This window comes from Lycium ferocissimum, chromosome 1 (assembly GCF_029784015.1).
Source record: "Lycium ferocissimum isolate CSIRO_LF1 chromosome 1, AGI_CSIRO_Lferr_CH_V1, whole genome shotgun sequence".
NCBI lineage: Eukaryota > Viridiplantae > Streptophyta > Magnoliopsida > Solanales > Solanaceae > Lycium > Lycium ferocissimum.
The window spans coordinates 12,326,268-12,343,068 of NC_081342.1; the positions used below are offsets into that span (position 1 = coordinate 12,326,268).

The 16,801-nt window shown below is 37.0% G+C and overlaps 1 protein-coding gene across 1 annotated transcript; it reads left to right on the top strand.

Moving 5' to 3' along the window:
• Positions 1-1,018: 1,018 nt before the first annotated feature.
• LOC132048468 (cullin-1-like) lies at positions 1,019-16,092 on the top strand. Its single transcript, XM_059439323.1, has 20 exons — positions 1,019-1,223; positions 2,640-2,786; positions 2,978-3,077; positions 4,249-4,434; positions 4,557-4,604; positions 4,720-4,923; positions 5,023-5,100; positions 11,907-11,996; positions 12,119-12,199; positions 12,290-12,349; positions 12,607-12,633; positions 12,714-12,800; positions 12,890-13,039; positions 13,128-13,183; positions 13,281-13,401; positions 13,488-13,649; positions 13,741-13,884; positions 13,967-14,185; positions 14,284-14,451; positions 15,680-16,092. The coding sequence occupies exons 2-20, from the start codon at positions 2,656-2,658 to the stop codon at positions 15,779-15,781; spliced, it is 2,214 nt and encodes a 737-aa protein (XP_059295306.1). The 5' UTR covers positions 1,019-1,223; positions 2,640-2,655; the 3' UTR covers positions 15,782-16,092.
• Positions 16,093-16,801: the final 709 nt, after the last annotated feature.

The window sequence follows — 16,801 nt, forward strand, 5'->3', positions numbered from 1 at the left end:
AGTACAAATGCTCAAAATAGGTGTTTGGGTTGTTACAAGTAAAGATCAAGAAAAGGGATTAAGCTCGACGACACAATAGGGTTGGACCGCAAGACAAGATGGGTTGATTTGCTTCCTCCCCTGCGCACGATATAGACGCTTGGCTTGATCCAAGATACATTTTTTTTTTTTGAAGAAATTGCTAAGACAGAACTTAATATTTTTCTAAACTACAGGTTTAAACATTAGCCTATTTATTAGATGGTAATTTGGAAGAATGAGACACAAAATTTCTGATTTCCTTTATTTCTTTTGTTGAGTTGTTCTCTCAATTTTTTGTTTTAGTTCATAGTGCTTGTTGAAAAGGGGGACACTTTGTATTTCACTTAGTTTTTGACATAATTGAGCAAAAGACTCACCTATTTGTCGGAGAAATACTTCTGCCACCAAGTAACTAAACTAGTTGGTTTAATTTTAACAATTTTTTTTCTTATCTTAACTAGTCTTGCAACCAGTTCTTGCCCTAAAAAAGGAAATTCATATATTTAATATATTTTATAAGACTCCCCTATGTTAATTAATAGATAATGTAACTCGTTAAAATCTTACTAAGAAAAAATCCTCTAAAAAAATCCCAGTAATAAAAAAAGTACACATATCTAGTAATACACTTTTCTAGATGCCTAATAAAAAACCTAATCTTAACTAGTTCTTGCATCTAGCTGCCTTTTATTGATTAGATTAGCTGATTACTATATTTAAATATTGATAACCGATAAGTCGAACCACTAAAAGCAAATCACCCCTAATCTTAGGTAAAAAACTATAGCAAATACCCAATGAATTGATCTACCTTCCCGTAAGCTGGTCCAAACATCATTATTACTATAAAAATATTCTAATTATCACTTGTGAGTTTTTTTTTTAGTTTTCCTCCCTAAGTAATTAATATACGTCTAAGAATAGCATTAAACGATATGGTTGACCTTATATTATAAACTCAAATTAAATAAAAAGAAAAATAAAAAAGCAAAACGTCCACATGGTCTCCAATAGAATTGTGGACTCTTGAGAGTGAAATTTTATTGAAATTCAACCGCCTCAATCTTTACCTTTTTTTCTCTATAAAAAATACTGATTCCTTAACGATTTAAAGGGCTTATCTCTTATTTTTCATCGCATTATTTTTTCAAAAAATATCTCTTGAAGACAAAATCATTTCATCAATCGATCCTTTTTCTCTGGTAAGCGCTTTAGAGATTATAACGATTTAGCTTTAATTTTACTGATTATTAAGCTTGTTAATTTTTCTAGGGTTTGATTAAGATCGTGCTAACACCTTGTTTGGATAGCCGATACGCATCATAATTTATTGTATTTTCAAATATATTGTGTATCGATTCGCTGTGGTTTAATAACATTCTTATTGTTGTGTTTGACTGTGTTTTAGTATATAATAGTAACTATTAAGTTTTATATCATGATTTCATAATTTTGTTAACTTTTCTAGGGTTTAAGATCGTGCTAACAGGTAATGTATCGTATATTCTTATTGTTGTGTTTGATTGTGTGTTAGTATATGTAATACTAATTACTAAGTTTATATTTTTGTAATTTCATAATTTTGTTAACTTTTCTAGGGTTTAAGATCGTGCTAAATGCTAATGTATCGTATGTTGGAATATATTGTATGTTTATTTTGGTTTAATAACATGTTTATTATTTGGTTTGACTGAATTTTATATATAAGTAACTACTAGGATTATATTTTCATAATTTGTTAAATTATGTCTTGTAAATTTTAAGCTAGTAAATTCATGTTAACTTCTGAAATTAACCAAAAACAAAATGGTCAACCAAAATTGGCAGAATTTTTTTAGCATTAATAAATACTTAGATGGAGAATGATAAAAGGGATACGAAGAAAAAGGCAGTGAGAAATGATCGAGAAATCTAAGGTTGGGATGTTCAATAGGGTACAGGATGGAGTTTAATAGAAAAATAGGGTAAATTAAAAAATAAAATTATGAAATAATAAGGACATAATGAGAAAGAGAATGATTCCACCACATCAAATCGGATGGGTCTTTCCCGTTGTTACATAATGGCTTTAACTATACAGTAGAAGTTGGAGAATTATTGAACTTTGAATTGAGTTTGAATTATGCTAAATGTGTCGATTTAATTATCTACTGGTAGTTGTATTATGCATACACGCATTAGTTAATTGCTTCCTACATGCGAGCTTATGATTTTGGTGTTCTATTAATGCAAACTGTGTTGAAAGAATTTCTATCTGAAAATGACCTATCAAAAAAAAAAAAAAAAAAAATTTCTATCTGAAAAAGCTAGAGTGCTGAATTGTTTTTTGTGAACCTAAAGCTAACTGTAAAAGTTGATGGCTTTTGCTGACATCTATATACATTGATGATGAACAACTCTTATCATTGAAACTTAAAAGTGGACTTGGCATTGTATTTTTAATTGATTATTAATTGAGAAGTTACTTCTTGTCGCTGTCACCTGAGAATACTTTTTTCTCTTAATCGACATTGTTTTGCTAATGATTATTTGTTCGGTTGCGATTGACTTTTTCGTCATGATGCTTTATATGGTGTAGTATTGTGATTACATGTGGGTTTTCAATTGTTCATATTCAGGTGGCCCTAAAATACAATGAGCCAGCTCAAGATTATTGAGTTGGAGGATGGATGGGAGTTTATGCAGACAGGAATCGCAAAATTGAAGACAATTTTAGAAGGACAAGAACATTCTTTCAGCTCCGAAGAGTACATGATGCTCTACACGTATCCTTAGCATTCTTTGGCACCTGAAGTTTGTCTTTATATGTCATATATATATATATATATATATATATATATATATTATTTTACTTTTTTAATATTGAAAATATGGTAAACCCTACCCTGCAACCACTTTGCTATCATGGTGTCTTAAACTCCTAACATCTGAAGTTTCTCCTTAATTTGAAATATAGAACTATATATAACATGTGTACACAGAAGCCTCCAAATGACTACTCACAGCAGTTGTATGAGAAGTACAAGGAAGCATTTGAAGAATACATCAATTCTACTGTAAGAAGCATTGACTTTATTTCTCACGATAATTAGGTGTTGAAAAGTTATTAGCTGATGGTTTACCGTGTGATGGGCAAACATATATACTTTTCATTCAATTACCAGGCTTGTTGGCCAAGTTGTACTTTTAATTAGGCAATTAATGAATAGAACTTGTGTTTGGTCAGGAAAATTTGGTGTTATTGTACTGGTATAGCTAATACATGCTTGATTTAAGCCTTAATGGTGGGTGTATGTTCATCTGTGTTGTTTTTTTTTTTTTTTTTTTTTTGGTAAGTAAACTTTTTTTTTTTAATTCACAAACCAAGTAAGAGTTTATGTACATGTGTCAAAACCAAGGTAGGGACAGCTGCCCCATGACCCTGGTACTACTCCCTACTTAAACTACTACCAATTAGCTATAAAAAGTTATGCTAACAAAACTGTTGGTGATCCCAAAGTTCTAGTATGAACATCTGTCTGATGCTGCATCTGGCCCATTAGCTTCCTTTGCATAGCTCCCCTACAATATACCTCTTGCAGAATTGTAGCAGTCAGTGTAGAGATGCTGTTGCTTTTATGCTGAAAGTGCCTTAGGTTCCTCCCCTTCCATATTACATGAACACCAGCTGCCAGGCTAATCCTATAAATGTGTCCGCCAACTGAGTTCCCATTTGCATTGATTATAGCCCAGTTTACTTCATCACACCAAGCTGTTTGGACTCCTCAAAATCCCTTGCCAATGTAGTACTCTTCTCCAAATGTCACCTGACACTGGACAGAGAAAAAACAAATGCTCTAGTGTGTCAGATTGGCTAGCACATAATGGACAGGATAGACCTTAGATTTCATTCCATCTGGTCACTTTATGTTTGGTTTGTAATCTACCATGGATTGCCAAGTACAATATAAAAATTCATGTAGGAGCACCATGGTTATTGCAAACAAGCTTCATCCAGGCTGATTTTGGAAAGTCACCTTTGAGCTGGTTGTACATCCGCTTTATGGAGAACTGTTGGATTTGCATAAGATCATGTGCCTGCATTCCTAACTGATCCCAGTTAACATTACTTCAATCTAATTTGAAAATAGTATACATGGATAAATTGGAGTTCCACTATCTTGTGAAATTTGTTCTGCTTGCTTGCTATTGTTGTTCAATTTTGCAATTTTTATTTTTCTTTGTTAGGTTCTGCCTGCTTTAAGAGAGAAACACGACGAGTTTATGTTGAGGGAGTTTGTGAAAAGATGGGCGAATCATAAACTTATGGTCAGGTGGCTCTCACGGTTCTTCCATTATCTCGACCGATATTTTATTGCCCGAAGATCACTACCTGCACTTAACGAAGTTGGTCTGACATGCTTCCGTGATCTGGTTTGTTTCTTGCATCTCCTATGTAATTTTTGGCAACATACTTCTGTTCCTTTTTTTTTCCTTTCTGGATATATGAAATCGTTGTTGTGTGGGAGACTTATTTCTGTTTTCGTTGACAATAGGTTTATCAGGAGTTGAACGGTAAAGCCAGAGATGCAGTTATTGTGTTGGCAAGTATCATATCCTCTTATTTTTGTTTTTTGTTTCTTCCTACTGTCAGTTGATCCCAACTCTTGCAATACTATTTGTGAGTTATGTGGGTCTGATTAAGAGTCCTTGTATCAGATTGATCAAGAACGCGAGGGTGAGCAGATTGACAGAGCTTTATTGAAGAATGTGCTTGATATCTTTGTTGGAATTGGAATGGGAGAAATGGAGTATTATGAGAATGACTTTGAAGATGCGATGCTTAAAGATACTGCAGCTTATTATTCTCGGAAAGCTTCAAGTTGGATCGTGGAAGATTCTTGTCCAGATTATATGTTGAAGGTGCAATTCATTTTTACAATTTTCTCGAGTTCATAGATTATTTGATTATTGCTTTAAGTTGCCACAGTAAATTGTGATACCTGTGCTTTGCTAACACAGGCCGAGGAGTGCTTGAAGAAAGAGAAGGATAGAGTGTCTCACTATCTCCATGTTAGTAGTGAGACAAAACTTCTAGAGGTCAGCACTGGAATTCCCTTAGCAACTTGAAATCTTAAACTTCCGATTCCGAAGAACGGTTTTTAAGAATTTGAGCATAAAAAGATATTGTGTGATTTTGTGTTATGCGGGTTTCATATTGGTGATTTAACTGTTACATGTCTGTGGTCTCTGTGTAACTGATACTTTTTTAAGTTTCAATTTTTTTTTTTTCCTAAAACCTTTAGAACGGAAGCTTAGAGGGGTTTTTTTTTGATGAAGTAAGTGATATTAATCAAAGGCATCAAGAAGATGCAATAATTACAAGATATAGCATTTGAGCTTGCAAAAAGAAGACTGGCTGGCTGTACAACAAATAACTAAGCCAGAACTAATGATCTAGTAAAATCCAAAAGTTGATCAGCATTACCTACAGGGACCAATTTGGTCCAACTAAACTAATTAGCAATACACCTTGCTTTCAAAAGACCTAAAGGTGTTGACACCCCCTGAAAACATCTCCTATTCCTTTTTAACCAGATACAGCAAAATATACAAGCTGGTACCATGTTCCAGATTTTCTTGATGGTTTTGTCAACTTTTCATAGATTCCAGCTCTCATAAGCTTCCTTTATTGAGAGAGGAATGGTCCAATTAAGACCAAAGAGGCAAAAAAACAGACTCCAGATTTCTGAGGCCACTTCACAGTGGAGGAAAAGATGCCTGGTAGTTTCAACCTCCTTTCTGCACATATGGCATCTTCTTGGAAGCTGAGTGTTCCTTTTCATCAGGTTGTCTTGAGTAAGACAAGCCTCATATAGAGCTATCCAAGTGAAACATATGACTTTAAGTGGGAGTTTTGTTTTCCAAATGAGTTTCCAGGGCCAATTGTCTATGAATGGATTTCTAGAGCACATTTGATGGTATCCTTCCTTGACTGTGTAGATTCCCCCACTCTGTTGTCCCCATTTGAGTTTGTCAGCTGCCTGGGGATTGATGAAACATTGTTGAAGTCTCGAAAGAAGATCTAGCAACTCATTCACTTCCCAATCACACATGTTTCTTCTGAAAGACAGGTCCCAAATGTTCCCTTCTCTGTTAGCAGCAATTACAGAGTTGGGGTCTTGAGCTATTCTGAACAAGTTTGGAAAGTCATCCTGAAGGATGGTACTTCCAACCCATTTGTCCTTCCAGAATCTTAAGAGTGAGCCATTACCCACTTCAAAATGAGTCTGTTGAACAAAGGTGTCCCACAATCTTCTAATACCCTTCCAGAGACCCACTCCATAAGGAAGAGTAGAGGCCTTTGTGCACCAGTGATCCAATATTCCATGTTTAGCTATCACAACATCTTTCCATAACCCTGCATCCTCCAGATTGAATCTCCAAAGCCACTTCATCATCATGCTTTTGTTATGAGCTGCAAGGTTCTTGATACAAAGACCTCCTTGAAATTTTGGTTGAGTCACCTTCTCCCACTTGACGAGGTATTTGTGTTCCTCACTGTTGCCTTCCCAGAGAAAATCTCTCCTTAACTTGTCAATTTGCTCCAGAACATCAGTTGGGATTTGAAACAGTGCCATATAGTAAGTAGGTAAGCTGTCGAGAACACTGTTGATTAGGGTCAGCCTGCCACCAAATGAAAGATATTGCATTTGCCATGTTGCCAATTTCTTTTCGAACTTTTCAATGATTCCTGTCCAGATTTCAGTAGATTTGTATTTAGCACCCAAAGGAAGACCCAAGTAAGTGGAAGGAAATGATCCAATCTTGCAACCCATGATATCTGCTAGCTCTTCCATATTTGGTACCTCATTGACAGGATAAATAGTGCTCTTAAGCATGTTCATTTGCAGACCTGAAATAGCTTCAAAAATAAATAAGGTTCGGTTAAGCTTTGTCACTTGTGATCTCTCAGCACCACAAAAGATCAAAGTATCATCTGCATATAACAGGTGAGAGACATCAGTTTGAGGTCCTGGGTTCCTTCCTATCTTAAATGGCACAATCCATTGCAAATGGCTAGCTGTCTGCAACATTTTGCTAAATCCTTCCATTGCCAAAATGAACAAAAAGGGTGAGATCGGATCACCTTGCCTGATGCCTCTCTGAGGGGAAAAGAACCCCACAGGTCCCCTGTTGACCAAAATGGAATATTTGACAGTAGAGATGCTATACTTTATCCACCTTATCCACCTGTTTCCAAAGCCCATATGGCTCAGGATGTTAAGCACATATGACCAGCTCACTTTGTCGAAAGCCTTCTCTATGTCTAGCTTGAATAGCAGCCCTGGTTCTCCACTCTTTAATCTCCAATCTAGAGCCTCATTGGCAATGAGTGATGCATCTGTGATTTGCCTTCCCCTAACAAAAGCATTCTGACTCCCGGACACCAATTTCCCGATCACTGTTTTGAGTCTTTCTGCATGTAACTTTGAAGCAATTTTGTAGACACTACTGATTAGACTGATTGGTCTGTAATCCTTGAGTTCGATTGCCCCTTTCTTCTTAGGAACCAAGGAAATGAAGGAAGCATTGATGCATTTGACCATGTGACAGTGGTGATGGAAGTGCTTCAAGGCATTGATAATCTCATTTTTGATGACTTCCCAAGCGTGTTGAAAAAAGGCCATAGTAAAGCCATCCGGCCCTGGTGCCTTATCTGGAGCACATTTTTTAATGACTGAATGAATCTCATCTTCTTCAAACTCCCTTTCCAGCCAGATCCTTTCTTCTTGGGAGATTCTAGCTAGATTATCAAATCTAACCGATGGTCTCCAAGGTTCATTCTCTGTATACAACTGTTGATAGAAGCTCAAAATCTCCTCTTTGATTTCTTCTTTGTCTTCAGTAGTGGACCCCCTTACTTGTAGCTTATCAATGCAGTTATACCTTCTATGTGCATTAGCCATGTTTTGAAAAAACTTTGTGTTTCTATCCCCATCCCTGAGCCATAGACATCTTGACTTTTGTCTCCAAGATATCTCTTCAATCCTTGCTACTTCTGCTATCGGAGCCTGCAAATTAAGCAATTGAATTTTTTCATCTTCCGTAAGGATTCTGCCTTCAGTAGATTGCTCCAGTCTTGAAAGTTCATTTAGAGCCTTGCTTCTTTGATCTTCCAACTTCCCAAATACCTCTCTGTTCCAATTGGAGATATCCTTTTTCAAAAGTTTAAGCTTCTGTGTTAGAATGAAATCAGGACTACCCACAACCTCATAACTATTCCACCAAGCTTTTACACAATCAAGAAACCCCTCTGTCTGCAGCCACATATTTTCAAACTTGAAGTAAGATGTGCTAGAGTCCCAGTCCCCACACTCCAACATCAAAGGCTTATGATCAGATTCCACTCTAGGGAGAGCTATCTGTTTTATAGCCTTAAAACAGTCATTCCAGTCAGGGGAAATCAAGAATCTGTCTAATCGAGATGCCTGCAATTGTTCAGTTCCTCTAGACCAAGTGTATTGAGCTCCCAGAAGAGGCAAATCCATGAGACCCAAATCTAGTATAGTATCTGAGAAAGTTTTCATGGCACTTGTCCTTCTGTGACAATTAAATTTCTCATAATCAAATCTACACACATTAAAGTCTCCACCCAACACCCAATAACCATCCCAGGTGCCCCTTATAGAAGCTAGTTCATACCAAAGATCCTCCCTTTCATTGTTGCTATGTGGACCATACACCCCAGTGAAACACCACCTGAATTGCTCTTGCAAACTTTCCAGAATTACGGAAACTGAATATGTTCCAGGCTCAATGATGATGCTTTTCCACAGCCTTTTGTCCCATATTATTATAATTCCCCCCCGCGTTCCACTAGCTTGTAAGACGGCCCAGCTAGCCCATCTATTACCCCAAAGAGAGCCTACAAGTTGATGTGACCAGTCCTCAATTTTAGTTTCTTGCAAACAAACTATATCTGCCTTCCAGTTCATCAATAGAGACTTAATGGTACTCCTTTTCTGACTTTCATTCAAACCCCTGACGTTCCAGCTTAAGATTTTTAATTTCATCTTGACTGAGCTTTGTGAGACCTACCCCTCAACCTTGATGGCTCGGCATCCTGAATTAAACTTGACGATAATCTTTTTAACTCAGTTGCCCCTTTCTTTTTTTTAGGCTTTGATCCGCTCTCTGAAGATACCATCTGTTGCTGCTGCTGCCTCCTTTGTTCCATCCTTATGATCATGTCAAACAGTTCATGTTCGAATCCGGCGACATTAACCCCAAAAGCTTTGCAAGCCTTGACCATGATCAATTTAGTCCAATTAGAAGTAGAAATAACTGATGGGGTTTGGACCACCTGATGGTTATGTACATTGTCTTCATACCAAGGAAGCGATGGGAACCCGTTACATGCAATAGAAGACTGATCAGAGTCAGAAGCAATTGCAGGATTCATCTGCGGCGGAATTCCAAGAGGTTGTTGAAATTCTCCGATTCCAGATGCAGTTGCAGAATTCATCATCTGCGAAGGGTTTCCAAGAGAACCAATTTGTTGAAATTCTCCAATTCCAGAGGGTACCAATTGTTGATACTCTTCTCCATCTTCTCCTTCATCATCAGCTTCACAAATGCTTGGACAAGCATCGTCCTCTTTCTCTGAAACCATGCGTTTAAGTTCAAGAGCCTGAAGTTCAGAAGAAAGAGGATCAAGAAAATCATGAGGGGGCGATATTCGAGTGTTAAAAATACATGGGTCTTCCAGATACTTCTACCCTTATTTCTCCTCTGATATGGGCCTTTGTAAAGAGAGGCCTTGTTTGCTGATTTTAATTTCGTGGGCCCAACTATAGAGGAAGATAGCATTAGGTTTAAGTGTTGGGCCCATTCTGATATTACGTGGCAAATTTGAATTAAAGTCAGAGACCACGTGCTGAATCAGTGGTCTGCCTGCAGTTCTGTCCTTTCCTTTTCTTGGAATCTCTGCATCATCTTCTCCTACCATTTTTTTTCCTTTGCCACCATGCTTATCTCCGGCGACCCAAATTTTTGTGTGAGCATCTGGAATCACCCAAATTTCGTAACTCAAATCAGCCACTTTGAGTTCCAATTTGCAGGGGAGATCTCTAGAGGTCTCCTTGATGCATATTCTTGCCCATTGCAGATTAGATCTTTTCTTTGTGTCCTCGTCGATGTCCACAAAGCCTCCACATAAATCTCCGATCCTTTGAAATGAGTTGTTAGACCAGGCATGAAGTGGAATACCAAAAGCTTTGATCCAAAGCTCAGCAGTCGAACTCAGATCAGAGACCGGCGACCACCATTCCAGGGTAAGTCTCCGGCCATTCCAGAACCAGTCACCGGCCTTAACTCTGGCTGCTTCTTGTCGAGAAGGCATTTCGAAGAGAAAAAGATTGTGCGAAATTGGAGAAACCTTCAACCCTGCTGTCATCTTCCACCTATTATAGAACCACTTTTGAATCGTATCATGATCTGGGGAGGTGTTGAAGGTATCGTTGAATCTTCCAACAAGGCATTTGGCAAGGTGGCTAGAACTGTTAGGGGATGCTACTGGTATGGACTGATTAGCATTGTTTGACTCTAGAGATGGCCAATTCTCTATCTTGGAAACATCACAGTAAGACCTTGCTTGGGAATTGGGGCTCCATCTCTCCGACTGAGTAGGGGGTTTCCACAGAAATCTCAAAATTTTGTTGGCGATTTCTTCCCATCCACCATTATTGATAATCTCTGGGATGATAACTGAGGACTTCCTATTTCCCAACCAAGCTTCTATGCGAACAAATCTACCATAACTATTAAAATTCTGATGAACCCTGTAAGTATATGCTTCGATCTTTCTTCCCCACCTCCGGCAAAGCTTACCTTGGCCCTTTGAAGCCTCTTTCATAGCACCACAAGCCCATCTTAAGTTGTTCTCATCAATCCGAATCTTCCCTATGAACCTCCTGCTGCGTTCGTAGAGCATGAACCATCTGATCCGATCTTCGCTAATGTCTAACAGTTCGAAAGATTTTTCCCCAGCAACAAAAAAGGTTCTCCCCTCCATCGAAGAAGGGAGAAAGGAGAAGGAATTTTCTGGAAGAGTGAGAAGACGAGTATATTTCCGGTGATCAGAAGGATCACCGGAGTTGAAAGAGCTGACCAGAAACCCTTTAGGTCATATTCTCGATAATAGTGCCTGGGAGCATTTCTTATGTGGTCCTAAAGTACATGCTTTGTCATCTGGAGGAGATAAATCACTAATTTGGTAATGACATCTCCTAGGATAATGCATTTCTATTTCTGGCTGTCGTATCGTTGATCATATACAGGTTTATTTCTATTGTTTGCTCTCTTATAATAATTTATTCAACTTGTTAAAAAGGTCGTTTACAGTTTATTTTCTTTCGAGGGGAAAGAGTTAAATGCTCTCCATTTTGGTTGACTACCTGCTTTTCTTTTTGGATTAGAGTGGAGTTCCAAATACTGTCAGGGAGAGGTTGCTTCTTGTTATGTGATATTAGTCTCTGGGTATGGGGTTTGCGCATGTATCCCTTATCCATGAGTGCACAATTCTTAAAAAATCCCATATAGATTAGCATTTTGAGTTATAAAATTAAAATTAAGTATTATATTACTTAAAACGTATCTTTTCCTCAAGTGAAAACATACCGAGTAGATGGTCCGGTCATTTTTGGATTTTGTTCAGGGAAATAAAACATGAAAAGCAAATTCGACAATTTCATATTTCTAAGGTGCATTTATTATCTATGCCATTACTTTAAAGTATTCGCCTGATATATACTTGGGATATTGAAAATTCAGACTTTCTACATGTTGACAATATTCCTTTAGTTGGATTTGTTTCCAATGCTGAGACCATACTGATGCTGCAGAAAGTGCAAAATGAATTATTGGTTGTATATACCAATCAGTTACTTGAGAAGGAGCATTCTGGATGCCGAGCATTGCTCAGAGATGATAAGGTATTGATTCCTTGTTTTGCTTTTCATTATTAGTTTTTGTTGGAAGTTTCAATATATTTTACATGCTATTTGATGTTGTTCTCTTTTGCCCTTACCTGACCTACTCTCATTTCTACACTCAGGTAGACGATTTATCTCGAATGTATAGGCTATTCCACAGGATTCCCAAGGGATTGGAACCTGTATCAAATATGTTTAAACAGGTATTTTTGTTTTCTGTGCCAATTACTGAGCGACAAAAGAATTATTTATTAAGGTTGGCTAAACATCTGCTGACAATACATCTTTTGCAGCATGTCATTGCTGAAGGCATGGTCTTGGTGCAACAGGCTGAAGATACAACAAGTAACAAGGTGAATTGTCCATTTTGTTTCGTATTTTTGATGGTTTTACACTTACAAAACGATGATTATCCAGTTCTTTTAAATTGTGACTAGGAAAGAACAGTGGGGGGAAGGGGAATGGAGAACAAAAGTTTTGAGTGAAGCATTTGTAGAAATAAGTACATACATATGTGAAGTTTCATTGCGCCATTGCTGTCCCTGTGGTTTCAAGATTTGTTGTTCATGATAATAAATTTTCTAGTGTTGATATGTGTGTTCTTGCACAGGCTGAAAGTTCGGGCTCAGGAGAGCAGGTAAAACTATATTCCTATTTTTTTGTTTCACTTTTATGTAGTGTTAATTTATCTAACCGTGGATTCATCCCTTTCCACAGGTCTTTGTCAGAAAGTTGATTGAGCTTCACGATAAGTATATGGCTTATGTTACGGACTGTTTTGCTAATAACTCTCTCTTTCATAAGGTATATTCTGCTATTAACAGTTGTCTGTTGATCTCTTTTACTTCAAATTGGTTGTCGTGTTTCTGATGTCCAAAGTTTAACATATATAGGCTCTCAAGGAGGCATTTGAGGTCTTCTGTAACAAGATTGTGTCTGGTTGTTCAAGTGCGGAGCTCCTTGCTTCTTATTGTGATAATATTCTTAAGAAAGGTGGGAGTGAAAAACTCAGTGATGACGCTATTGAGGAGACGTTGGATAAGGTATAGGTTGAACTTTAAATCACTCCACTTCCTGGAAAGTCCACCTTTCGGCCAAATGATATCATAATAATGGTTTGAATTTTTGTAGGTGGTCAAGCTTCTCGCATACATTAGTGACAAAGACCTTTTTGCGGAGTTCTACAGGTAGGGTAGACAGTCCAACGATTTCTTGATATAGTTACCTTTAGTTAGGTTGGATACTCATTTAACATTTGAAATGTCCATTGTCTTGGTGTGATAGGAAAAAGCTTTCTCGTCGATTGCTCTTTGATAAAAGTGCCAATGATGACCATGAAAGACTTATCTTAACAAAACTGAAGCAACAGTGTGGTGGGCAGTTTACATCAAAGATGGAGGGAATGGTGAGGAAACACAATATCTTTTCATAGTTTATCCCATCCCCATTCAAATATCTTATTAAAACTTGTGGTTGGGAACTTGAAAACAGGTGACAGACTTGACATTGGCTAGGGAAAATCAGAACCATTTTCAGGAATATCTCAGCAACAACCCTGCAGCGAGTCCTGGAATTGATTTAACTGTCACAGTTCTTACAACTGGGTTCTGGCCTAGTTATAAATCTTCTGATTTGAGTCTCCCGGTGGAAATGGTAATAGGTGCTTTTCTTGATAATTTGAAAATCCACTTTCTGTTGTCTGAACTAATGAATGACGTAACCCTTTTTTGTGCCATTGCCTCAGGTAAAGTGTGTGGAAGTCTTCAAGGAATTCTATCAGACAAAAACAAAACACAGGAAATTGACATGGATTTATTCATTGGGTACATGTAATATCAATGGGAAGTTTGAGACTAAAACCATCGAACTGATTCTGGGAACTTATCAGGTGACTACTCTGTCTAACGTCTCCATTAAAATATTCGTGTTGGTTCAATGCAGTTTTGGATTTATGATTGCCTCTTTTTCAGGCTGCTGCTCTACTATTGTTTAATGCGTCAGATAGATTGAGTTACTCAGAAATCAAGAGTCAGTTAAATTTGGCTGATGATGACTTGATCAGATTGCTTCAATCCCTTTCATGTGCCAAGTATAAAATTCTGACTAAGGAGCCTAGCAATAGAACTGTTTCGTCATCTGATCATTTTGCGTTCAATTCCAAGTTCACAGACAGGATGAGGCGAATTAGGGTATAGATAAAGAACTCTGTATTTTTCAATGATGCTTCCTTCATTAGCGCACGCTAGAGACTGATTCCTAATGGCATGTTTCATTTGTAATCATCCAGGTCCCATTACCTCCTGTGGATGAAAGGAAAAAGGTGGTTGAGGATGTAGACAAAGATAGACGTTATGCAATTGATGCCTGTATCGTGCGCATTATGAAGAGTCGGAAAGTTCTTCCTCATCAACAACTAGTGCTGGAGTGTGTTGAGCAGTTGAGCAAAATGTTTAAGGTATGCACCACTTTTTCAACCATTTGGATTTTTATGAGATAAACACTTTTGGAAGGTCGATATGATTTGCATGCCTTAGTAACCATGACATTCAATTTGATGTTTGAGGGCTATTTATGACCTTATATTGGACATACATCACCTTCTAGGATCGTAACAACCGATTACTTAACAGTTTTTTCCTTGTTTTGACAAGAAGTTAATAACTTGGATTACACTATCGTCTCTCAACTTTCTGTCAGGATCACGGTCTTTGGGGGTCATGGTGTTGAAAGTATTCTTAAAGATTTAAATACTGGGAATTGTGTTGGTAAAATAGTTGAAGGGTTTCCTTTAGTTTTAGGTTTACAATGCATATTCTTATTATTATTATTATTATTATTATTATTATTATTATTATTATTATTTTAAACATACTCTTATTTAACTTGGGCTAAATTGTTGGTTTTCTTTCCCAACGAATATAACTTGGCAGAATGACAGAGTTACCAATTTTACCTTTTCCCTCGATAGTTTTGCTTTCTAGAGCAAAACTCACTTGGATTTTTCTAACCTTGATTTTCTTAGACATTATTATAGGTACCGTTGAAACATAATTTTTAAGTTGAGATATCTTTCGATAGTGTTTCCAAACCTCTAAATATATCACAGCCGGTGACAATCTTCCACTTCCAATTTCATAATGTAAATTGGTCAAATTGGACAGTAATTTGTATAGATAGTTCGTTTTCTTCTTTATATTTGTTTCTCTTTCCTTTTTATTTTCTTCTGAATGTTACACAAGAAAATGAAAGGAGGAGCGGAACCTCCTTTTTGTCTGTAGTGTCTTTTGAGAACATATATCTGGTGTTTCATACTTCCTCAATGGTTAAGTTATGTTGGTCATAAAAGAAGTGGTATCACTTAAGGGGAAATAAGTTTTTAGAGTGACGTGCTTATAGTCTAATTCATAACTTTGAGGATTCGTATTTTGTCGAAAAGCTAGAATTTTCCCCATAAAAACTATGTGAGATGAACAAGGACCAAATACGATTGCGCTTTGTGATTAAAATTTTAATGATCTTGATGTGCCATCCAATCCAAGAATCTCACATTCTGATCATTTATGGGCTCTTGCAAGTGTCTATTGTATCTTAAACTTAGTTTTACCATGAAGATCGGTTATGGCCTGTAGTTATTGACTTTGAAACTTGTATATGAATATCATTAATTTTGCGTTTTTGTGTAGCCTGATTTCAAAGCCATCAAGAAGCGAATTGAAGATCTCATCACTAGAGATTACTTGGAAAGAGACAAGGAGAATCCGAATTTGTACAAGTATTTAGCCTGAATCTGTGATCTGGTACTCGGCTGAGAATTTTTTGTTCTTTGCACATTGAATCGAGTACAGCTGGGTTTTCCTTGTAACGTGATATAGGACATTGTAGCAGACGAATTCTTTGACCTTTACCTATAAGTAGGCAACTGTGCAGTTCTTAGATTTCACATAGCCTCTTTTTGTCAAGAAGTTGGTGAAGGTTAATACAGGTACTTCTTGCAGGCATATTCGAGCAAATGCGTCTCCATTTTTTCCCTTGTGTTCGGATCTATTACTTAAACGAATATCTTTGTGATTCTAGTTGCGCCAAAACTTCCCCGTTATTGCTCTGGTGTCCTTTTGCTTTTTTTCCTTAATAGGTTGTAAGGTAAAATAATGGGCCTGAGCTCCCGCTGAACCACCCCCCTCTTCGAAGCGATATTTGTTACTGGTTGCTATGTTTCTAGACATACATTAAATGTGTGTGCTTTCATTAGAGAATGATATTATTTTCATTGAAGTAATTGACGATGAATTGAAGTTAATTGTGAGTGCACGAGTTCGATGAATGTAGAGCTCGAAAAAGCGAAGATACAGGTCCAAGATGATCTGGGTGTAATGCTGTGAATAGTAGGTCTTTAGTGAATATATTGACTCGGTAACACGTTCATTGTGCTTCTCTATTTGCATTTTTTAAATCTTTTATTGATTCTTCAACTACTATAGGAACAATTACTTATCTGAACCTCGGTTTTAAACCTTGGTTCTTTAAGATTCCACCTATTACGTCACGCTTCACCTTGTTCTTTAGTTGTAATGAATCACCAGTTTTGGAGATTTTGTTTTCCTTTTCAAAAGTACCGGCAAAACCTGAAAACATTTTATTTCCCAGTGCCTTCTAATAGGTGAAAATTAATAGAAATAGATTAAAGATTTTTGTTTGATACCAATTGTATCTCAAAATATTTGGTTGACGAGAAAACAAATTTAACCAACAAGAAAAAACAGGTAAGTGGAGTCATTCGGTCAGAAGCATTCATGAAGAGTATAAGT

Coding starts and splice junctions, on each gene's coding strand:
- LOC132048468 (XM_059439323.1), top strand. CDS start 2,656: ATGAGCCAGCTCAAGATTATTGAGTTGGAGGATGGATGGGAGTTTATG. Junction 4,435..4,556: donor TGACATGCTTCCGTGATCTG/GTTTGTTTCTTG, acceptor CGTTGACAATAG/GTTTATCAGGAGTTGAACGG. Junction 12,200..12,289: donor TATCAAATATGTTTAAACAG/GTATTTTTGTTT, acceptor CATCTTTTGCAG/CATGTCATTGCTGAAGGCAT.